Source organism: Bubalus bubalis, chromosome 9 (assembly GCF_019923935.1).
Source record: "Bubalus bubalis isolate 160015118507 breed Murrah chromosome 9, NDDB_SH_1, whole genome shotgun sequence".
Taxonomy (NCBI): Eukaryota; Metazoa; Chordata; class Mammalia; order Artiodactyla; family Bovidae; genus Bubalus; species Bubalus bubalis.
The window spans coordinates 96,627,252-96,650,569 of record NC_059165.1 but is presented as its reverse complement, the minus strand read 5'-3'; the positions used below and the strand labels follow the sequence as shown (position 1 = coordinate 96,650,569).

At 51.3% G+C, this 23,318-nt stretch overlaps 1 protein-coding gene across 3 annotated transcripts in view; it reads right to left on the bottom strand.

Annotated features, from left to right (window-relative positions):
• Nucleotides 1-2,061: 2,061 nt before the first annotated feature.
• Nucleotides 2,062-23,318, bottom strand: part of COL5A3 (collagen type V alpha 3 chain) — a 44,696-nt gene continuing 23,439 nt past the window's right edge. For 2 of the 3 annotated variants that reach the window (XM_006044430.4, XM_006044431.4), the window contains exons 32-67: nucleotides 21,455-21,508; nucleotides 20,470-20,514; nucleotides 20,238-20,291; nucleotides 20,069-20,113; nucleotides 19,608-19,661; nucleotides 19,463-19,516; nucleotides 19,166-19,219; nucleotides 18,924-19,031; nucleotides 18,658-18,747; nucleotides 18,252-18,305; nucleotides 17,067-17,174; nucleotides 16,865-16,972; nucleotides 16,719-16,772; nucleotides 16,018-16,071; nucleotides 15,297-15,404; nucleotides 15,167-15,220; nucleotides 14,776-14,829; nucleotides 14,613-14,666; nucleotides 14,428-14,481; nucleotides 13,587-13,694; nucleotides 12,869-12,922; nucleotides 12,640-12,693; nucleotides 12,315-12,368; nucleotides 12,038-12,091; nucleotides 11,229-11,336; nucleotides 10,999-11,052; nucleotides 10,274-10,327; nucleotides 9,973-10,080; nucleotides 9,653-9,706; nucleotides 9,533-9,568; nucleotides 9,052-9,105; nucleotides 8,307-8,514; nucleotides 8,110-8,222; nucleotides 5,673-5,741; nucleotides 3,169-3,408; nucleotides 2,062-3,072 (exon numbers count right to left, since the gene is read on the bottom strand). In XM_006044430.4, the coding sequence (XP_006044492.3) occupies nucleotides 2,926-3,072; nucleotides 3,169-3,408; nucleotides 5,673-5,741; nucleotides 8,110-8,222; nucleotides 8,307-8,514; nucleotides 9,052-9,105; nucleotides 9,533-9,568; nucleotides 9,653-9,706; nucleotides 9,973-10,080; nucleotides 10,274-10,327; nucleotides 10,999-11,052; nucleotides 11,229-11,336; nucleotides 12,038-12,091; nucleotides 12,315-12,368; nucleotides 12,640-12,693; nucleotides 12,869-12,922; nucleotides 13,587-13,694; nucleotides 14,428-14,481; nucleotides 14,613-14,666; nucleotides 14,776-14,829; nucleotides 15,167-15,220; nucleotides 15,297-15,404; nucleotides 16,018-16,071; nucleotides 16,719-16,772; nucleotides 16,865-16,972; nucleotides 17,067-17,174; nucleotides 18,252-18,305; nucleotides 18,658-18,747; nucleotides 18,924-19,031; nucleotides 19,166-19,219; nucleotides 19,463-19,516; nucleotides 19,608-19,661; nucleotides 20,069-20,113; nucleotides 20,238-20,291; nucleotides 20,470-20,514; nucleotides 21,455-21,508 (2,829 nt within the window). In that variant the 3' untranslated portion in view covers nucleotides 2,062-2,925. Of the gene's footprint in view, nucleotides 3,073-3,168; nucleotides 3,409-5,672; nucleotides 5,742-8,109; nucleotides 8,223-8,306; nucleotides 8,515-8,550; nucleotides 8,706-9,051; nucleotides 9,106-9,532; nucleotides 9,569-9,652; nucleotides 9,707-9,972; nucleotides 10,081-10,273; nucleotides 10,328-10,998; nucleotides 11,053-11,228; nucleotides 11,337-12,037; nucleotides 12,092-12,314; nucleotides 12,369-12,639; nucleotides 12,694-12,868; nucleotides 12,923-13,586; nucleotides 13,695-14,427; nucleotides 14,482-14,612; nucleotides 14,667-14,775; nucleotides 14,830-15,166; nucleotides 15,221-15,296; nucleotides 15,405-16,017; nucleotides 16,072-16,718; nucleotides 16,773-16,864; nucleotides 16,973-17,066; nucleotides 17,175-18,251; nucleotides 18,306-18,657; nucleotides 18,748-18,923; nucleotides 19,032-19,165; nucleotides 19,220-19,462; nucleotides 19,517-19,607; nucleotides 19,662-20,068; nucleotides 20,114-20,237; nucleotides 20,292-20,469; nucleotides 20,515-21,454; nucleotides 21,509-23,318 lie in introns of those variants that run through there. The other variant, XM_044948649.2, reaches the window with a different exon arrangement.

The following is a 23,318-nucleotide window of genomic DNA, read 5'->3' as shown; positions in this document are numbered from 1 at the left end:
GACATGACTGAGCATGCATGCATGCAAGCCCTAGTTTGGAAGAGGCAACTTACTCCAACCTTTTACCTCTGCCCACCCAATCCCACCTGATCCAACTTAATGCACACCAGCCCTCCATTACTCCTAACTCAATAATGTCTATCAGCTGATGAATGGATAAACAAAATGCAGTAAATTATTATTCAACAATAAAAAGGAATGAAGTTCTGATACATGCTGCAACTTGACCTGTGAAATTATGCTAAATGAAAGAAGCCAGACACAAAGGACCACATGTTGTATGATTCCATTTATGGGAAATGTCAAGAATGGGCAAATCCATAGGGACAGGAAGATTAGTGCTTTTCTACCACTCAGAGGTTTGGAGGAGATGATGAGTGCTAATGGGATTTCTCTCTGAGGTGATGAAATGTTTCAAAATTGATTGTGGTGATGGTTGCACAAGTCTGTGAATACCCTAAAAACCATTTAATTATGTACTTTAAGTGGGTGGATTAGATGGTATGTGAATTACATCTCAATTCGAGCCGGTGGCTTGTGGGATCTTAGTTCCGCCACGAGGGATTGAACCTCAGCCACAGCAGTGAAAGCACCAAGTCCGAACCACTTGATCGCCAGAGAATTCCCAATCAATCTGTCTTTTAAAACCCTCAACCCGGGGACTTCCCTGGTAGCGCAGTGGATAAAAATCTGCCCGCTAATGCAGGGGACATAGGTGCAGTCCCTGGTCTGGGAAGATTCCACATGCCGCAGAGCCACGAGCCCACGGACCACAACTGCTGAGCCCGTTCTCTAAGGCCTGTGAGGCCCAAATACTGAGCCCACGTGCTGCAGATACAAAAGCCTGAATGCCCTAGGGCCCGACAGCCAGAACGAATGAGCCCCTGTGCCACAACTACTGAAGACTGTGTGCCCCAGAGCCTTTGCTCCACAAGAGAAGCCACTGCAAGGAGGGGCCTGCACGCTGCAACTGGAGTAGCCCCTGCTCTCCGAAATGACAGAAAACCTGCGTGCAGCAACACCCAGTACAGCCAAAAATAAATAAAATAAAGCAGTGTGTACATGTCAAAACCAAAGTGAAAATCCTCAACCCAACATCTAATCCCCAACACAAGTCATCCCACATCCAACTCATCTTAACTGATCCCATTTTGACTCACCAAATAGGTAATCCTCCACCTCAAATTCATAATAACCCCTACTCACCTCTACTCAACTCAATCTCCTTCTTAAGTCAACCCTAATTCAACTCAATCCAGTATCCAATTTCAAACCCTTAATCCTCTCATCATTTCAACCTCCAACTCAACAGATCCCCAGACTGACTCAACTCACTTCAAACTACCCTCCAACCCGACTCATCTTTAATCCACCTCCCCAATGGCTCAGGGGATAAAGAATCTACCTGCAATGCAGGAGACACAGGAGGTGCGGGCTCAGTCTGGGTTGGGAAGATCCCCTGGAGGACGAAATGGCAATCCACTCCAATATTCTTGCAGGGAGAATTCCATAGACAGAGGAGCCTGATGGGCTACCATCCATGAGGTCACAAAGAATCAGACACAATTGGGCATGCATGTGAGTCACTAAAGCTACCTCTACCAAAAGGCACAATTAATTAAGACAAGTGATGGCAAGATGCCTTGGGTGAGACAAGAGCCAGACCCTAAGAGAACACCAATTGACAGACACAGACAAGGAACTTCCCTGGTGGTCCAGTGGTTAAGAATCTGCCTTGCAATGCAGGGAACATGGGTTCTATCTCCGGTCTGGGAAAATTCCATATGACTCAGGCCAACTAAGCCTGTGCACCGCAACTGCTGAGCCCACGCTCTCACACTCTAGAGCCCAGAAGCCGAAACTACTGAACCCGTGTGCGCTAAAGTCCATGCTCTGAAATAAGAGAAGCCACTGCGATGAGAAGCTCAGGGACCACGGCTAGAGAGTAGCCCCTGCTCACTACAACTAGAGTAAGGCTGTGGATAGCAATGAAGACCCAGGGCAGCCAAAACTAAAAATAAATAAATAAAAATGTAAAAGGAAAGAAAGACACAGACAGGACACAGTTCACTGATTTATTCTCAGACTTGAGATGCCAATTATGCCCTATGGCCTGGGGCAGGTGGTGGTATGGGGGAGTTAGGGTGGGGGGATGGGGATTTCTCGCATCATATCCCAGCCTTCCCTAAGGAGGAAGCAGATTAAATATACAACAGAGGGGATTCTCCCTTTTAACACAGACCCAGGTATAAATAGGGCAGCACCATTAGAATCCTGGTTTCCCCCCAACCCCACCAGTTTGGTCCCCACGCCACCTGGCATGGCAAGGTATATTTGGGGAGGCATGAAGGGAGACAGTATTCAGAGCTGGGCTGAGGCAGCAGAAAGAGTACGCAGCTCAGTCCAGGGAAGTCCCACTTCCCTCTGTAGTCTGACATCAGTCCCTTCACTGCGAACCCACCTGAAAAGAAGAAATGAGCGAAGGGATCCCAGTCTGGGTTCAGGAGACATCCAGTGCTTAACTATGGGGAGGGTAGCACCAAAGGTGTTGAGAGCACTGACTGAGGGGGTGGGAGGCAGGTGTGGTTGGGGGCATTCATCAGCTCTGAGTCAGAAGTTCATTGCTGGGGTGGGGGCGCTCAGGGGAGGGAGATGAGTGATGGGTGGGCACCGAGGGGAGAAAGAGTCAGACTACAGTTATGCCAGCCGGGGCGCAGTGCAGAGAAACGGGACCCATGGACCAGGGTAGTCCAGCCCCCAGACCCCCTGGAACGGAGAAGGAATATTGTTTGACCATGATGAGCTGACCGTTTCCTGGCTCCACGCAGTCACAGGAGACGATAAATATGACGGCTTCAAAGCCTCAGCACCAAATATGGCCCGTCTGGGGGGCTCCCTCATTGTCCCTCCCAGCCCCCAAAGCTCTCAGCTGCTAAAGCAGACAGGGCCCAGTTCAAACCCAAACTTCTGGTTCGTCTGGCCAAAGTCAGCAGCTGCCACGTCCAACAGGGGCAGAAATCCCACTCGGGAGGAGCTGAACTCAAAGAGGGTCTTCGACTGTCCCTTCCGGAGCTGACACGGGAAGACACGGATGGTGGGTAAGTCGGGGGAGGGAAGTAATCACAGGCTCCCTTCCCCAATCTGGCCAGCCCCTGCCCTCTTCCTTACCCTGCAGCCATCGTAGGGGACTGTGATGGTGGCGGCTGCCGTCTGGTTGAAGGACAGCTCCTCCCCATTGGCCCCGAGGAAACGGGCAGAGCGGCTGTGGTCACCTGCAGCTTCGTCCAGCCAGGCGGCCGAGTTCTGGCAGGTGTAGGTGAAGCTCTGGCGGGCCGTGGCACTCAGCAACTTCAGGAAGGTCAGCTGTACCACGCTCACTGGGGCCCCGTCGGCATCCACGTAGGAGAACTGGAGGTGGGACAAAGAGGTGAGGATGCGTCCTTCACCTCGACTCTTTCCGAGGTACCCACCTCCCAGGATCTCTATCCACTGCCGACCTGCCCCTGCTGCCATGACTTCCTCTTTGGCGGCCCCACCAGCCATCTGATCATCCCTGGTTCTCCTGCAAGCCCCTAGGTCTGTGTGGCCATTGAGCACTTGAATGGTGGCTGGTGAGATTGAGAAACTTGTCACAATTTCAGTTAAATTTTTTTTTTTTTGGCACTCATTTCTTAAAAAATTGAAGTATAGTTGATTTACAATGCTGTGTTAGTTTCAGGCTTATAGCAAAGTGATAGTTATACATATATATATGTATATAGATATACACACACAGATATTACATATATATATTCTTTTTCATATTCTTTTTGATTACAGTTTACTACAAGATACTGAATATATAGTTCCCTGTGCTATACAGTAGGTCCTCATTGTTTATTTTATACATAGTAGTGTATAGTGTGTATATGTTAATTCCAAACTTCTAATAGATCCCTTTCTCCCTTTCCTTTCTGGTAACCATAAGTTGGTTTTCTATGTCTGTGAGTCTATTTCTGTTTTGTAAATAAGTTCATTTGTGTCATATTTTAGCTCCCACATGTAAGTAATATCATCCGATATTTGTCTTTTCTGACTTACTACACATAGTATGATAACCTCTATGGGTCTATCTATTTAAATTATTTAATTAAAAAATGTCTAACTTTATTTAATTTATAATGAACAACTGAGCCTCAATCCATTTATCAGAAAACTGAGGTTTGAAACAACTTGAAGATGCAAATCTGCTTTTTCAACTGCAGATTTTATGCAGTCTAAGTCTTTCCAAGGAAATTTAGTATCAAAATTATGATGTGCTATAAATATAAAATATGCACCAGACTCTGAAGAACTCACAGGGAAAAAGTTGAAAATGCTTCAGTAATCTTTATATTGATACGACAATATTTTGGATATATTGGGCTACATAAAATATATTATTAAGTTATCACTGGCTTGAGATAACTAGCCCGGTAACACATCTTTTTTGGCTTCCTTCTCTTCCCTGTATCATTTCACATTTCCTGATTGATGTTTTCTGGACTCACATCACAGATAAACCCCTTGCAATTGAGTCTCAGGTCTGTTTTAGGGGAACCTAAACCCATATACCACTTGATATTATATGGTAGCTTTGTTTCCTTGGTTATTCTCTGTCTGCTTCCTTGGTCCCATTCCCAATAGAATATTAACTTCAGGAAGTCAGGAACTGTGTTTTCTTTGCTGCTATGTTCCCAGTGCTTAGCATACATAAATATGTTACATAAACAAATCCCAAATGGACCCAAGATCCCCCACCACTGCATAAACCTGATCCTCTTCCCACTTATATATCTCAGAATCTCACTAGACTGTTCTTCAAACCAAGAACCTGGGCATCATCTCTGTCTCTTTCTTTTCCTCCCCTCCATCTCATCAATTACTCATTTCATCAATTACTATTGATAGGTCCTATTGACTTGCCATCTCATCAATTAACTAGGTCCTATGGACTTGCCCTCTTAGATAACGTTCTAAGCCATTCCTTCCTCTTCATCCCCCATTCTCCTAGCTCCAGCCTCTTCCCTTCCTTGCCTTTCTAAACCAACACATCAGTCTCCTCCTGGGTCTCCCAGCCTCCAGTTTCCCCACAACCACCACCAGGAGCCCAGAGGCATTTTCCTATCATAGAGATTGAATCTCAGTCCCTCTCACTTAAACACATTCCATGGCTCCCTACTTCCCATAGGTCTTTCTGAGGAGGTGGTCTTAGCTCTCACCTACCTGCCCAACCTCTTCTCTACCACATTCCCCCTCACTCTCTCTAGAGCAGAGCACGTCGCTTTTTCTTTTAATTTGCCAGGCTTTCTCTTGACTCGGGGACTTTGTATGTGCTGTTCCATGTCTCCAGAACACCCTTCCGTGTCCTCCCAAACTTGCAAACCAGTTAATTCCTTAGACCTCAGCTGAGCTGTGACTTCCCTCAGGAAGCCTTCAGGTCCTTCCAGCACCGCCTTTAGATCACCACCATGCCCTGTGTTTCCCCCCACATCACACATCTGATGCTGCCCCCTCCCCCCTCCCCCCGCAAACCTATGATCAGCATAAAGGCAGAGGTGAGGCTATCCTGTTCATCTCGCCTCCTCCAATTCCCCATGCTGGTTTATACCAATTTTTATACCATCCCCACCCTGGCTTTGCAGGCAACTCACCTTTTTCCCTCGACGGAATGTGCTATACCAGCCACCTGGCTTTTCTTTGGACCAAGAGGCCAGTTTCACCTGGGGGACAGAGGGAAGGGTGTAACAGGTGCCCTGGGGTGGGGGGGCTGGCAACGTGTCAATTTTGCATTTACCACCCCACACTGAAAGCTACGGACTGTAGCTGACTTCCACGGTGGTCCAGAGGCTAAGACGCCACACTCCCAATGCAGGAGGCTCGGGTTCAATCCCTGGTCAGGGAACTAGATCTCACATGCTGCAACTAAGATCCGGTGCAGCTAAATGAATAAAAAGAAATCTGCTGACTATAAATATCAGGAACTCTTAGGTTATTCTCTGGCTGTGGGACTGGGCTTGGCTGGTACCCAGGATAGATCCAAGAGGCTGGGGGTTTCTGACTTCTGAGGGTACCTCCACTGATGATCGACAAGAGCTGGTGGATAAATGCTCCGGCTCCTACCTCTCCCCTGAGGTGAGGTAACTCCCAGGAGTCTGCCCTACACTGTGTCCCCAAAGGCCCTGTGGATCGGAGCCTTGGGTGTCCAATGGTGATGTTTTAACAACACACCCCTTGGGAGTTCCCTGGTGGTCTAGTGGTTAAGAATCCACCTGCCAATGCAGGGGATACGGGTTCAGTCCCTGGTCTGGGAAGATGCCACATGCCGCAGAGCAACAAATCCTGTGCGCCAAACTAATGGGCCTGTGGGCCACAACTGCTGAGTCTGTGCGCCTAGAGCCCATGCTCCTCAAAAAGAGAAGCCACTGCAACGAGAAGCCTGTGCAACAGCAAAGAGTAGCTCCCGCTGACCACAACTAGAGAAAGCCCACACACAGCAACGAAGACCCAGTGCAGCCAAAAACTAAATTAATTAAAAGAAGAACATCACTGTGCACTTTTGCAGGCCCTGGGTTCACTGAGTGGTTTACCGGCAGTAGAGACATTAACAAAAAGTGTTAGTCAAGTGATTCGGTCGTGTCCAACTCTTTGCAACTCCATGGACAGTAGCCCACCAGGCTCCTGACTGTCCATGGAATTCTCCAGGCAACAATACTGGAGTGGATAGCCATTCCCTTCTGCAGGGATATTCCCAAACCAGGGATCAAACCTGAGTCTCCTGCATTGCAGGCAGATTCTTTACCATCTGAGCCACCCCAGCACTGCACACAGTCAGTGTATCAGTGTCATCTGATATGTGTACTGGTAACATGACTGCACAACTACCCTATCAGGTAGATACCTTCTTGAGCCCCCACTTTACAGATGAAAAAACTGAGATAACAGATCTGGATTCCAACCCAAGCAGTCCAGGGTCCAGAGGCTCACTGCTCACCCACTGCTCTCTACGGCTAAGCCTGGTTCTTAGTCTCAGAGACTGTTAGGCTCCCTGATGGAGAACCCCAGGATTTCTGGGGGACCAGGTGGAGGGCAGTTAACCCATGGGACCTATAAGAGAGCAGGTTAGGAGGCAGTGTAGATGGGTGGTTAAGGGCTGAGACAAGGGCCAGGTGGTCATGGGTAATCTTGTCCTTCTCCATGCCTCAGTTTCCCTATCTGGGGGATGATAACAGAATTGTTATTTTTTTAAATCGAAACAGAGCTGATTTCCAATGTTGTGTTAGTTGCAGGTGTACAGCAAAGTGATTCAGTTATACATATATATCTTTTTTTTTTTTTTTTTTTTCAGATTCTTTGCCCTGATGTTGGTATTGTTTAGTCTCTCAGTTGTGTCCAACTCTTTTGCAGCCCTATGGACTGCAGCCCACCAGGCTCCTCTGTTCGTGGGATTTCCCAGGCAAGAATACCAGAGTGGGTTGTCATTTCTTTCTCTAGGGGATCTTCCTGACCCAAGGATCTGACTCAGATCTCCTGCTTAGCAGGTGGATTCTTTGCCACTGAACCACCAGGGAAACCCTTTCTCCCCTTATAAATTATTACAAGATATTGAGTATAGTTCCATGAGCTTTACAATAGGTTCTTGTTGGTTATCTATTTTAGGGATAATAATAAGATGACCGCATCGGTGGCTGGGACTCAGTAAGTTAATGCAGCTGAGTCCTTAGGGCTGGCACATATATCCTACTATTTCAAGGTTCACCACTATTATTGATTTCCTTACTATTTTTTCTTATCTGTCTTTCCCCACAGAAAATAAGCTCCATAAAACAAAACGAAGCAAAGAAGGGTTGTTGTTTTTTTTTAGTTTGTTTGGTTTGTTTGTTTTAGATTATCTGCTGTAGCCCCAGCATTTCAAGGACTTTGGCATACAGAAGGTGCTCAATAGACATTGGTTGAAGGAAAAATAAAATCCGAATCAACTCCTGGTGGGGCTGGGGTGGGGGGCGGGTTGGGGAGCGGTGACGTATGAATGAGATATTTTCGAGTCCCTCGTTCTACCAACCCCTCCCAGCCCCCTACGCAGGTACTCACGGTCTCAAACTTCTTGTCTGGGTAGAGGCAGGTTTCTCCTCCTGCCGTGAAGTTACAGAAAACCCTGAGCGCATCCCGCGCGCAGCCTTGGTTGGGATCAATCCAGTATTCCCCTGCCGCAGAGCCAGGGGGAGAGGATGAGCCGGGGGCTGGATCCCACGTCTCCCTGCCCTCCAGGGAGAGGGGCGAGACCTCACCATCTGGCAGATGCGGATGGCTGCGGTGCAACTCTTTGCACACGAGGCCTGGGCGCTCAGCCGTGCCGGGAGGGCGCCGCAGCTGCTCTAACTCGAAGCTCAGCGACGCCATCGAGGCCAGCACCTCCTCCAGGCCGCCCTCCGGGATCCCCAAGCCTGGCAGGGAGCGTCGGCGCCGGCGCAGCCCGTGCAGCTCCGCAGAGGGACCCTGGGCAGAGGTGGGGATGGAGGAGAGGAGGACGGCAACAGGAAGAGACAGGGAGAGAGACAGGCAGAAATGAGAGATGTGGGAGGCAGAAAGACACAGGGGTGTGGAGAGTAAGGAGAGATACAGACAGGAACCGGGGACATGGACAATCAGAGACGGAGGGAGACACAGGAAGGAGAGGGACAGAAAGGCTCAGAGATGGGAAGTGGAGAGAGGGAAAAAAAAGAGCCAGAACCACAGTCAGGCAAAGGAGGAGAGAGACAGAGAGAGACCCAGAAGACAAAAATAAAGATAAAATAGTGAAACAACGTTTTGAGGTAGAGACAGAGAAAGGCCAGAGAGATAGACAGACAAAATCCAATCAGAGCTCCCATGGAGGTCCCCCCAACCCCCTACACACAGCCCAGATCCTCCTTCAGCTTTTGAGCCACCTCCCTTCCCACCTGCAATCCCCGAACACGTGGTGTGTGCTCCGCCCACTTCTAGTCACTGAGGGACCAGGGGAGACACTGGGACAGAGCCCCATGGGGAACTTACCGGGGGACCAGGAGGACCTGGGGGGCCGGTGTCTCCACGAGGACCTTGGGATCCCTGTAGGGAGAAGTCACTTGGGTGTGAACTCTGTCTATGGAGACCCCTGCCTGCCAACACACACACACACACACACACACACACACAACTGGAGGAAGGACATGCAATTTTCAGCCCCAAGCATAAAATGCAAATTTTCTTTCCATATTTGAACATCTCTGAAATCAGCATCTTAACATCTATGACAAATCATCATTAACTTGGCAGAACTGTCTTCTTCTGTAGCAGTTCATAAAACAATGGTGCATCTTACAACAGATGACATCTTAGATTTGATAAAATACAATGGTAAGTGTTGAAGACATAATCAAATGCCTGACGGACTGAATAAATAAACGAATGAACCCAAAGGCATTGAGGGTTCTGGTACAGTGAAGGGGGCTGGGGGGTTGGGAGGTGAGAGCCCAAGGGAGCAGTGACTACTTACCGGGGACCCCTTTGAGCCTTTCTGTCCTGGAGGACCCTGTGGGGTAGAGATAGGGGGGCTTGGACTCCTGGCTGGCCCAACAGGGTGACTCCCCCACCCCCGCAAACCCCTCATACTCACCACCACGCCTTGGGGCCCAGGGTGGCCCAGAGAGCCAATGGGGCCAGGGGAACCCTGGGGAAAGGACACCAGAATCACCACTGATGGGGTTCATCCTTATGGTCCAGACACATCCCCCAGACAAGTCTCCTCAGAAGAAGACCCTCAACCCCAGACACAACCTTCAAGTCCCCCAGATGGAGCCCCCCATTTCCTTCAGACACAATCCCTATTATTTGAGACCCAGGCTTCCCAATCCCCCACACCCAAATAAGCCCCATTTCTGCTTTCCCATCCCCCTCGAACACAATCTTCCCTCTTGGGGCAGGACGAACACTCACCGGTTCTCCCTGGAGGCCAGGGGAGCCTTGCACTCCTGGCAACCCCTGATCCCCTTTCTCACCAACCTCCCCAGGAGGGCCGACGAGACCAATTAATCCAATGTGACCCTGGAGGATATGAGAGACACATGTGGGGGGAGAATGAGGGTGGGGAATTGACAGACTGTTCCCTTCCAGCCTTGGGGTAGTGAGTGTGGGAGCAGAGGAGACCCCAATCTCCTAGCACTCTGGCTATGGAGGGAAGTAAAGGTAGAGGAGAGGGAGGTAGCTGGGGAAGAAGAATAAAAAGAGGCATCCTTACCTTTTCTCCCTTGGGGCCAGCATCTCCCTTCAGCCCTGGTAGGCCAGAGGGCCCCTAGAAGGAGAGTTAGGATCAGTTGAAAGAGAAAGTGTTAGTCACTCAGTGGTGTCTGACTCTTTGCAACCCTATGGACTGTAGCCCACCAGGCTCCTCTGTCCATGGGATTCTCTAAGCAAGAATACTGGAGTGGATTGCCATGCCCTCCTCCAGGAGATCTTCCCAACCCAGGGACTGGACCCAGGTCTCCTGCAATGCAGGCAGATTCTTCACTGTTTCAGCTACCCGGGAAGCCCTAGGGTCAGTTGGTAAGTCTCAAACAGAAAGCCTCATGTGAGTGACTGGGGGATGGTCAAATGGGAAATTACCTAGATTTCAAATCGAATTACCAGGGAAGTGGTCATGGGGGTGGTCAGGAGAGAAGACAGCTGATGAGAGATGAATGGAGGGGTTTTTGGAGGATGGTCAAGATAAATGATCTGTAGTCAACATTGGTGTGGGTAGTCAGTGAAGACTATTAAGATAGATGGTCAGTTTGGTCAGTGTAGACCGCCAAGATGAGTGATCTGAAGAGATGGTTAGTATAGATAATCAGGGTGGACCATCAGAAGGATAGTCAGTGAGGGGTCAGTCTGCACTATCAGTACCCAAGGTCACTAGATGTTCACTGGATAGATGTCCAGTGTGATTCTCAGTGCTGGGACCTCAGGGATGAAGAAGTCTCTTACCAGGGGACCAGGAGGGCCTAACAGTCCAGGAGGTCCCAGGAGGCCTGGTTCACCCTAGGGCAAAATAGAACATGAGGGGGCTGCACTCTGCCAGAATTCAGTGTGGTGCCCCCCTCCCACCCCAACCAGGGTCAGCTCCTCCCAACTGTGAAGACAAATTACAAGAAGCGAGCAGACAGGGAGGGCCTGATCCCACCCCCCAACCCCATCGCTATTCTCAGTCCACTCACCACAGGTCCAGGGATCCCACGAAGACCCTCAGGTCCAACACGTCCAGGGGGCCCTCGAGCCCCTACTGGGCCTGTCATCCCTGGGGGTCCATCGGGACCTGGTTCCCCCTGAAAAGGAGCAAGGTGAAAGGGAGGAGGCAGAGAGAATCAGGGGGAGCCTGCCTCCTGACCCTCCAGCCAAGAACCATCAGAGAGCGGGGAGAAACTGGGGCAACTGCGGTGGTCACAGGCCCCTCCCCATTCTGCTGGCCCAACTATTGACCAATGGGTCAGGACAAGGACCGCTCCCTGGGACTTCCCTGGTGGTCCAGTGGTTAAGAATCCACCTGCCAATGCAGGGGCTGCTGCTGCTGCTAAGTCGCTTCAGTCGTGTCCGAGTCTGTGCGACCCCATAGACGGAGCCCACCAGGCTCCTCTGTCCCTGGGATTCTCCAGGCAAGAACACAGGAGTGGGTTGCCACCTCCTTCTCCAATGCATGAAAGTGAAAAGTGAAAGTGAAGTCATTCAGTTGTGTCCATCTCTTAGCCACCCCATGGACTGCAGCCTACCAGGCTCCTCCGTCCATGGGATTTTCCAGGCAAGAGTGCTGGAGAGGGTTGCCATTGCCTTCTCCACCAATGCAGGGGACACAGGTTTGATCACTGCTCTGGGAAGATCCCACATGCTGCAGGGCAGCTAAGCCCGAGCACCACAGCTAGAGAGAGGGTAGCCCCTACTTGCTGCAACTTAGAGAAAGCCCACACACAGCAATGAAGACCCAACGCAGCCAAAAATAAAAGGACCCCTCTCTTGGCCAGGGGGAACTCACCTTGGCACCTTTCTCTCCTTCTCTACCTTCTTGACCCATGCGACCAGAAGGACCCTGAGGGGTGAGTAGAAAGTGTGAGTAGGGGGCTGTGAGCTGAGTAGGGGGCTGTGAGCTGAGTAGAGGGCTTTGAGCTGAGTAGGGGGTTGTGATGGTGAGTGGAGGGCTTGTAGGGATGAGTGGGGGCCTCCAGGTATGAGGGGAGCTTGTGGAGCTAAGGGGGGCCTATGAGAGTGAGTGGAACCAAGTTAGATCCAGGGGGTGGAGTGTCATCACTCACCCTTTTTCCAGGAGGCCCAGGGGCACCAGGCTCCCCAGAAGCGCCAGGTGGACCCTATGGAGATTGTAACCAGCATGGGAGTCAAGGATGACAGTTTCAGGATGCCTTTGATGGGAAGACAGCCTTCCCCAAACATCATCCCAGCACCAGCCAGCCCTCCCTCCCCCTGCCTCCTCCTTCAAGCTGCTCACATTCATGGTACAAAGCAGATGCATCCCTGGGGGCCCTGGGGACCTCATTAACCCATTCTCCTGGCCCTCAATTCACCCACTCACCTGCCCCAACACCCCTCTTTAGGCACCACCTCCTCTGTTCCCCTACTCACCGGTCCCCCCACATCTCCAGGGTTTCCCTTCTCCCCTGGGGGGCCATCTTGACCCTGTGGTAGGGGAAATGAAGTTGGGAGGGGTCGTGAGGGCACAGCAGAATGTTGGGGTGATGCTTGGAGGCAAGTGGAGGTTCTTTGCTTCATCAACCTTGCTCAGGTTTGTGATGAGATTGGGGACAGAATAGGAAATATGCTGGGCTTTTGAGGAAGAGGGGGTCACACTCACCGAAACTCCAGGGTCTCCGGGGGGACCTAGGTCTCCTGGGAGGCCTGTGGGGCCCTGGAACACATAATGATGAAAAATCATATCTCTGAATGATGGAGCATTCATCCATCCATTCATTTATTCATTCATTCAGCTGTCCTCAGACACAGTTCTGGTTGCTGGGGATACATTGGTGAAGAAAACACAAAACCCCAGCCCTGCTAGAAGGAACATTCTGGTGTTTAATGGGAGCTAAAAATGTTCCATGAATCATTTCACTGCATCCTCCCAGCTAGGGATTCACAGATAAAAATCAGAGAGGGGACCTGGTAAGAGGTGGGGTGCTGAAATTCAAATCAAGGTCCCTCAGACTCTGAAGCTCCTCACCGCCCTCCCTCCCCACCCAGAGCCCCATCACCATGGCAGGAGGGGCTCAACCTCTGCCCTGATGGTGAATCCCAATCAGCCAACCCTGATCCCTCATCAGTTTCAACTTTGACCCTTCCAGCACTGTTAGAATGACTCTATGTGGAAGCAAGTTTCCCCTGCTGCCATGACTGATTACCACTGTATGTTTATACTGATTCATTCTTTCATTCCATCATTCATTCATTCGGCCATGTTCTGGGTTGCTTGTGGAATCAGCACACAGGACCCCTGGCTGGATGTTGAGGAGCAGGTTCGAGTTGACATATGTGCCCCTTCCCGGGTCGTGGCCTCCATGTGTCCCAGGACTCACCACATTCCCCTTTGCTCCATCCTCTCCAGGGGGGCCTTTCTTGCCTGGGGGTCCAGCAGCCCCAGATGGGCCTGTATCCCCCTTTTCACCAACTTCTCCCCTGGGGCCCTTGGCAGAAACAGAGGTCAGAGGTCAGAGTAGCCTGGACTCTCCAGGGGTCAAGGTTAGCATACCTGAACTCAGGAATCTGCGTGGCTTGGGACTTTCCTGGTGTTAGGGGTCAAAGTAGCCTAGACTGCCCAAGGAGTCACGGTGATCCAGTTGACCAGAGGTCATGGGCAAGTTTGGGCTAGCCCATGTGCCACTCTGGGGTGAATCAGAAAAGGGATCCCAGCACCTCCCTAGTGGTCCAGTAGTTAAGAATCTGCCTTGCAATGCAGAGAACACAAGTTCAATCCCTGGTCGGGGAACTAAGATCCCACACGCTGTGGAGCAACTAAGCCCACGTGCTACAACTACTGAACTCTCCCACATGGCCCAACGAAGCTCCCGTGTGTCCCAACTAACACTGGACACAGCCAAACAAGTGAATTAATCAATATTTTTAAAAGGAAAAAGAGGGATCCCCTCTGGGCCCCTCATCCTCAAGCCAAGGCTTGTGCTTTAGATCTGAGCCCCACCTGCCCCCTCAGCCACACACCCTTGCGCAGTACACAACCTAGAGAACTTGATGCAGCCACCCTGATACCTTTCAGGTCTCTGTCATCAAGATAACTGGGCTTGCCCATAGGTTTGTGTCCATGAGTGACCTAGGGCTGCCCAGAGGTCATGGGGGCCCAAGATGCCCAAGGGTCGGGGATTCCCTGAGATGGGTGCAAGGGCCCAGAACAAAGTCACTCACCGGGGTGCCTGGGGTCCCGGGGGGTCCTGGGTCTCCAGGCTCTCCTGGCTCACCCTGAGGGAGGCAAAGTGAAAGTGAGGAGGGGTCCCCTCCTGGCAGCCAGAACTGCCACCACCCCCCGCCCCAACCAGGCAGGACTGGTTGAGCCTCCCCGACCCTGGGCAGCCCCTTGTTCTCTCTCTCACCTTCTCACCCACAGCGCCAGGCTGACCAACTCCACCAGGCAACCCTGGAGGACCCTGGAGAGACAACAAGGGGTATAGGTGGGATGGAGGGATTCCAACAGCCCCTTCTTGGGAAAGTGATGTCCTGAAGCCTCCTGAGGCCCTCCCTCCCACCAGTACTCACCTCTGATCCGCTGGGGCCCTGGGGGCCCCGAGGGCCTGGAGCTCCGTGGGGACCCTATAGGACAGTCAGAATAGCATCCAGTGACCTCATGGCCCCTCAAAAAGCTCCAAGCAAGAGGAGAAGGGAGCGACAGAGGATGAGATGGTTGGATGGCATCACTGACTCAATGGACATGAGTTTGAGCAAACTCGGGGAGACAGGGAAGGACAGGGAAGCCTGGCATTCTGCAGTCCATGGGGCCACAAGGAGTCCAGCACAACTGAGTGACTGAACAACAAACCACAAACACCACCCTTGATATTGGTGACCCACATGTGCCCCATGACCCCCCAAATCAATCTGATGGCCAACCCTGCCCTACCACCCCTCCCATTTCCCCCATAGTTCATACCATGGACCCTACATCTCCAACTTCTCCCTTTTCTCCAGCAGGGCCTGGCATCCCCTGTAGAGCAAAGAAGCAAAATTGGGGCACAAAGTGGGGAGCACCAGAGGCCATACCCTCAAACTCAGACACCCACCTGTAGGCCAGGAGGACCAATCATGCCAGGGAAGCCTCTCACTCCGTCATCTCCTTTCTGTCCAAAGAGGCCTGGGGGTCCCCGGCGTCCCTGAGCCCCGTCTGCTCCCTAGAAGGCGGACAGGGCAGGACACAGTTACGGTCTGTGTCAAGGGTTGGAGTTAGGTTCAAGGTCAAAGTCAGGATGGAAGTTCAAGGTTGGAATGAAGTTTGGGGAGGGTCAGGGTTGGGTGTTAAGGGTCAGGGTTTAGGAATGAAATCCAGGACTGAGTCAAAGTTTTGAGATGAGTCTTGGTCATCTAAGAGAATCAGGGTCAAGCTGAGGTCAATTAAGGTCCAAGTAGGGTTGAGAGGTAGGGTTGGGCTTGAGCTCAGGTCCGAGGTAAATTCAGAATTGGAGCTCAGGTTTGGGGTCAGTATTGGAGGGTGGGTCTGGACTGGGGTCAAGGGTAGGACTGGGTCAGGTTCAGCTAATGTTAGATGTGAAGATAAGGTCTGAGTTGGGATTGAGGTTAAGGTCACAATTAAAATTAGGGCATTAAAATTAGGGCTGTGATGGAGTTTGAGGGTTGAGGTCAGTGAGTCAGATTCTGGGGTGAGTTTGAATTGAGCATTGACACGAAGGGGTAGGGGTTAGGGCTGAACTGGGGCCTGAGTCCCAGTGGAGAACACTGTCCCTTCCCATAAGGGATCCAGAGGACCACAAAGCTGGGAGTACTCACCGGGGAGCCTGGGTGTCCTGCCAGACCCCGTATCCCTGTTGGTCCAGGTGGGCCCTGGAGGCGGGAACAGAGTCAAGAAACCCTCAGGTTTAAGATTAAGGTCGCAGGTGGGGAACTTCCCTGGTGGTCCAGTGACTAAGACTCTGCACTCCCAAGGGGGTCAGGATTCAATCCCTGGTCAGGGAACTGGATCCCACAGGCCACAACGAAGATCAAAGATCCCATAAGCAGCAATTAAGACCCAGTGTAGCCAAATAAATAAATATTTTTTTGAAAAAAAACGGAAAAAGATGAAGGGGAACACTAGCGACATCAATCACTGCACCCCTGTCCACTCCCCACCCCACTAGAAAATTGCATTTCTCTCCCCACAACCCTGTCTTCCTAGCCACCAACTCATGGGACCAGACACAGCATCTCTCATAAGCTTGGCCCATCAGAACGTTGGCCCCAAAGTCCCATCAATTTCCCAGGACTGAGCTGGCTTCCGGGTGATGGGTGCTGAGACTGAATTCCTGGAGGGAAGTTGGGAACGCAGTTGGCCCCTTGATTCTGGGTAGCTTAAGTGACTTCTGTTACTTGAGTGTCAAGATGGGGCTCAAGAAGGCAGGAAACCCTGTGACCCACCCCCCTGCCCATCCTCTCAATATCCCTTTTACCCCTCTCCAAAGACCAGCTCCCTCTCTGGGGTCCCCACTCACCGCATCTCCCTTGTCACCTTTGCTGCCTTTGTGACCGGGGGCACCCACTTCTCCCTGCAAAGCAAACAAACGGGATGAGGGATGACCCAGCCTCCCTTTTCCCCTGTCCTCCCCCAGCCCCTCCCTCTGCCTCAACTCTCTCTCACCTTGTCCCCTTCCTCGCCAGAAGGCCCCGCAGCTCCAGGGGGTCCAGGAAGACCCAGGGGCCCGGGGATCCCATCTTTACCAGTGGGGCCAGGGGCGCCACGTTCACCCTGTTAGGGGGAGTAGAAAGAGTCAGGGCAGAAATGCAGTCCTGGTATGTGGAGGGCTGGTTCTTGGGGATGAATGGAGGGGGCAGGAACTTACCGGGGAACCCTTCTCTCCTGTGGGGCCCACGGGGCCTTGGCCTCCACTTTGACCAGGAAGCCCAATGCTCCCTGCTGGGCCTACAGGACCACGCTCCCCAGGGGATCCCTGAAAACAGGGGTGGAGGGTCAGGAATGATAGCAATAACAGTAGATCTCATTTATTGGAGGGTTTGCAAGCAGCCTGAGTTAGGTAGTTACCACCAATCCAGGCCGTTCCCCACACAGCAGCCAGAGGGCGCTATCAACATCCAAGTCAGAGCACGTGACTTCCTCTGCTCGCAGCCCTCCAAGGCTCCCACCTCACTTAGAGAATAAAAGCTCTCGGGGCAGCTTATGAGGCCCTGCGCGACCTGTCCCGCAGGGACATCTCCTCCCTGCCCTCACCTCCTCCTACTCACTTCCCTCCAGCCACACGGCCCCCCTCACTGCTTCCTCCAGCCTCAGGACTTTGCACATGCTCTTCCACCCTTCTCCTAGCCAACCACATGGCTCTTTCCTCAGGTCTCAGCTCAAATGTCATCTTCTCAGGAGACTTTCCCTAGTCAGCTTTTTTATTTATTATTTGGTGCCTCAGGGTGGCATGTGGGATCTTAGTTCCCCCACAAGGGATTGAACCAGCACCCCCTGCATTGGAGGCACGGAGCCTTAACCGCTGCACCTCCAGGAAAGTCCTGTGGCCAGACTCTTTAAGGGCGCTCCCCTGCTCCCCACTAGTTTGCGTTATTTGGATTTGTGGCATTCACCGCCGCTGATCCATTATCTCCTTGACTAGATAGTAGTAAGCTCTAGAAGAAAGGAGGTTTTTAAAGGGGCTCATGTCCAACTTCCCTGAGGTCCAGTGGTTAAGACTTTGCCCTTCCAATTGAGAGGGCACAGGTTTGATTCCTGGTCAGGGAACTAGGGCCCACATTTAAACGGTGAGATCTGGCATGCAAGTAAGTATGTGTCAGACAGATCATCTCATTGAGGTTTACAACCTAGAGATGGGGCTATTTTACAGACAAACCAACTGAGGCTGGTGGAATGATAGACTGCCTGGCCAGTGAGTGGCAGAGAGGAGTGTGACTCAAGCCCGTTTGGCTCCCAAAATAGCTGAACATGATCAGGACCATACCCAGCTTCCCAGATATCTTGAGACCCCTCCACCCTGCCCACCCACCATAGCAGATGGATTTACACTTACGTTGGCACCGACAGGACCCGGGGGGCCCTTGTCACCCTTTAAACCAGTTGGTCCCTGAGGAGGAGATGATTCATAGTCAAGAGATCCCCAAAGGTAATTCACTGGTAGTCCAGTGGTCAGGACTCTGTACTCTCATTGCTGAGAGTCTGGGCTCGATCCCTGGTCAGGAAACTAAGATCCATAAGCCCCCATGACTTGCTTCCCCAGAAAGAGAGACCCCCCCAAAGTGCTCCCAGGTTCTCTGTTTACTCTGGGGGGCTCAGAGTTCCCACCCCCTTCCTGGCACTGAGGTTCAGGGATCCATCCCTCCTCCTCCATGGTCAGGAGGCTATGGCCATGTCCCTCCTAAGCCCCCCTTTCTTTCTCCACTTCACAGCCCAGCCAGGCACATGCAAACCATACTTACTGGGTCCCCGGGGGCTCCATGAGGACCAGGGAAACCTCTGGGTCCAGGTGGCCCTTCCTTCCCAAGGGGTCCCAGTGGTCCCACGTCCCCCTGCAGGAGTCCAGGGGAGGGAAGTCAGACTGTGGAGGAGGGGGCGTCTCCCCTCAATCTGTGAGTCTGGGTCCCCTCCCCCACAGGGCTGATGCTGAGCCTGGAGATGACAGTAAGGCCATTCCAGGATCTTTGGGGTCATTCAACCGAGATGTCCCGTGGGGTGGTGGTCTCACCTTGGCCCCCTCTCTGCCTTCCAGGCCCGGAAGACCTTGTTCACCAGGAGGTCCAGGGGGCCCTGGGGGCCCCCTCTCACCCAGAGGCCCTGCTTCTCCTGTCTTTCCCTAGAGAGGAAGAAGGCTCATCTTGAATGGAGGTGGCCTGGGGTAGTGGTTCTGTCTAGGATCACCATCTCCCCTCCCCTCAAATATCCCCAAACTGGTGCAAAACTGGGGAGACCTATGGGGGCCACTCTGACCTGAGGACCCACGACACCAGCCGGTCCAGGTGGGCCTGTCTGACCTTGGAAACCCTGAGGAGAAACATTGAAAGAAGATGTCATGGGACTTTCCTGGTGCTCCAGTGGTTAAGACTGAGCATCTGCGTCAAGGGGTGCAGGCTCCATTCCTGGTAAGGGAACTAAGATCCCACATGCCACAAGATGTGGCAAAAAAAAAAAAAATTTAATAAAATATAAATGAAAAAAAAATATCATGGAGTGGAAGAAATGAAGAGCCCAATGGGGTCAAGGGTCAGAGGTCAAAGGGTTGCTCACCAATTCTCCTCTCTGTCCAGGGTGTCCAGGTACCCCATCTTTTCCCTGGAGACCCTGATGGACAAAGCATGAGAGAGCTGAAGCACAATAAGGAGTTTCCCCACTGCCTGGCTCCCCCTCCACCCAGCAGGATATGCTGACTTACAGGAGGACCCTTTGGTCCGGAGAACCCAGGAGGACCCTGCAGACCTGGGAGGCCCTGAAACGGAAGCAGAATCATTAGAGCATCCTTTCTGCTTTCCTCCCCCTCCATCTGAGTCCCACCTAATGACAACAAGCATTCTGGGTGCTTCCTGCAGGCCAGACATAGGGTCAAGCATTCTACCTGCAGGAAGTCATTTCATTTGCCACTGCAGCCCTTTGGGAGGGGGACTGTGGTTATTCTCATTTGGTAGAGGAAGAAACTGAGGCAGAGGTTAGGTGACTCAACCAAGGTCACAGAGCAGGTGAGCAGCAAAGTTAAGACTTGAACTCACAGCTCTCGGATATCAGAGGCTCTTTCTGCATCCTGCATTATAATGTCTCCCTACCTTCTGGGCTTGTCTCCCCCCCCCCCAGAATCACACACACACACACACACACACACACACACACTCACTCACTTACCTTTTCTCCAGGGAACCCAGGGGCTCCGTCCTGGCCCACATCACCCTAGGATAGAATGAATTAGACTCAGGCTGCAGAATAAACTCAACAGGGATGTGTTGGGAGGGACTTGGTGGGCCTGAACCAGAAGGCTTGCATGGGGGTACCTGGCCACCCACCCTCTCCATACCTTGGGGCCCGGCTGCCCTGTGGCACCTGGTTGCCCTCTCTCTCCACGGGCACCCTGAAGAGAAAAGAAGCAAAGGTTAGGAGGGAGAGGAGGGGAGCCAGGAAGTGAGGCCGAGTCCTTAGGGTCCCTTCCCTCTGTGACCACCCAAGGACCACCGACATCCCCCAAACTCTCTTCCCACCCGCCTCTCCCCTCGTAGCCCATCTTTCTGGCCCTGTCCCCATTTTCTTACTGGTGGTCCCCGCTCTCCTTCCAGGCCTGGCTGCCCGGCCTTCCCCTGGAACATAAATTGGGGTGAGGGGGAAGGAGAAGGTGGTGATAGTGCAAAGACAGGACAGAAACACACAAATACACCCAGTCAGAGACCTGGAAAGATGTCTGTCTCGCATTCATTCGCAAGCCTTTCACTCACTCAAATACATAAACACAACTTACACACCCAACTATGAAGAGATGACAGACACCCAGTTATATTAGGATTGCACCTACAGGGTCCACACCTAGAAGCATGTTCACTCACACAGGCACCTGTTCCATTATCACAGCTGCATGGTATGCATACAGGATTGTGTGCCACCATGGCGCGCAAGGGGTGACCACAGCTTCAAGATGACACATGGAGCTTGTTGGGTAATATGTTCTTTGCCCATGTATCTACCCAATGTAGTAAACACATATGTACATGGGCTCATGTGAGGACACGGTCTTGATAAACACAGTAGTGTACATGATGGGTGCATATACACATTATCCATTTACATAGCTGCAGTGCACACATAGCCAAACAATGCATGCATCTGTACACAATCCCTCAGGTGCATAGAAACACATACACCTATGTGTGTTTCCCTATTCTTTCACACACATCAACATGCCCTTTCGTGCATTTATGCCCACAGTCACACAACATACATGCAGCTGGTGCCCTTGTTCACCCAGTCACAAGCCCCGAGGCTGCAGCATCCAGGCCCCATCTGATTTGCACTGAAGGGCATGTAGGATGCACATGGACACATGGGCACACATGCTGTAGTGCCAGGTGGGATCACCTACATGTGCCCTGCATTGCATGTGGCAATGTGTGTGCACACAGTGCTTCCAGGCATAGACACACCTGCCTAGGGTCCCACCTGCTGTCACGCACAGCCACACACACTCCTCCTCTCATGCAAGCCCTTCCCCTCCCCCTCCCCCCTGACCCCTAGATCATGACTCACCCGCTTCCCTTTTTCTCCTAATGGTCCCAGAGGTCCTGGAAAGCCAATAGATCCCTGAATCAAGAGGATGAGAGAGAAGAAATGGAGATGAGGAATGGGTGGTGGGCAATGTTAGCCCTCCATTTGGCCATCCCATCTTTTCAGGCATTTCCAGGTCACTGATTCCAGAGGCTTCTTTGGTCCCTCCATACCCTGCCTCCTCCAAGACAGCCCTCAGGCATCCTCACCTCTCTCCTCTTGCTCACTCCTTTCCAGCCACACTGGCCCCTTTAATGCTACTCACATACCAGTACATTCCTGCCTCAGGGCCTTTGCACTGTCTGCCTTTGCCTAAAATTCTCTTCTTAGATCCCCTCCTCATCTAGATCTCATTCAGATGTCACCTCCTTCAAGAAGCCTCCCACCACCATCCTGACCACCTCATCCTCAAATCACGCACTAACACATTTTCCTATTTTGTTTCCCTCATAATATTTGTCTTGAAATGACCTTGCTTGTCTGCTTAGTTATTCAATGACTAGGACATAATGCTCTGGTCCTAATCCCCCCTGCCTGGCATATGGTGGGCACTTACTCAATACTTATTAACTGACTCCAGTAGTTGCTTTCCTGCCCATCTTGGAGGCATCCTCCCTTGACCTGGGGGGAAGACATCATAGGCTCCAATATCCCCTCTCACCCCTCACTGTGTTTTGAATCCTAGATCCATCACTGGACTAGCTGTGTGGCCCTAGACAAATGGCTGAACCTCTCTGAACACCAGTCTCCTTGTTTGTAGCCTGGGATGATATGAACAAGGTTCTGGTTAGGATAGATGGGAGATGTGTAGAAAGTGTCTTGTTTAGTTTTTTTTTTTGTTTGTTTAGTTTTATTTTTGTTACAAAGTACTTGGTACATAGTACGAATTCAAGGAATGTTAACTGTCATTATTACTCACGCAATTAGTAACTGCTATGGGCTGAATGTTTGTGTCTTCCAAAAATTCATGTTGAGTCCTCAATCCCTAGTGTGATAATATTTGGAGGTGGAACCTTTGGGAACTAAGTAGGTCATGAGGGTAGGGGCCTTGTAAATAGGATTAGTGTCCTTATAAGAAGAGGAGACTAGACATACTGAGTGAAGTAAGTCAGACAAAGAAGGAGAAATATCGTATGACATCCCTTATATATGGAATCTGAAAAGAAATGATACAAACAAACTTACTTGCAAAACAGAAAGAGACTCACAGAATTAGAGAACCAACCTATGGTTGCCAGGGGGAAGGATGGGGGAAGGGATAGTTAGGGAGTTTGGGATGGACATGTACACACTGCTATATTTAAAATGGGTAACCAACAAGGACCTACTGTAGAGCACAGGGAACTCTGCTCAATGTTATGTGGCAGCCTGGATGGGAGGGGAGTTTGGGGGAGAATGGATACATGCATATGTATGACTGAGTCCCTTCTTGGTTTACCTGAAACTATCACATTGTTAATTGGCTATACCCCAATACAAAATAAAAAGGTTTTTTTTAAAGAAAAGAGACTATATCTCTCTCCATCTGTCTGTCTCTCTGGCTCCTCCCTCTCTCCTTTGTTGTTGTTCAGTCGTTAAATCATGTTTGACTTTTTGTGACCCCATGGACTGTAGCATGCCAGGCTTCCCTGTCCTTCACTATCTCCCAAAATTTGCTGATTTATGTCCATTGAGTCTGTGATGCCATCCAACCATCTCATCCTCTGCTGCCCCCTTCTCCTTTTGCCTTCAATATTTCCCAGCATCAGGGCCTTTTCCTCCACTATGTGAGGACAAAGACAGAAAATGATCATCTACAAACCAGGAAGAAAGCCCTCACAGAATCCAACCATGCTGGCGCTCTGAT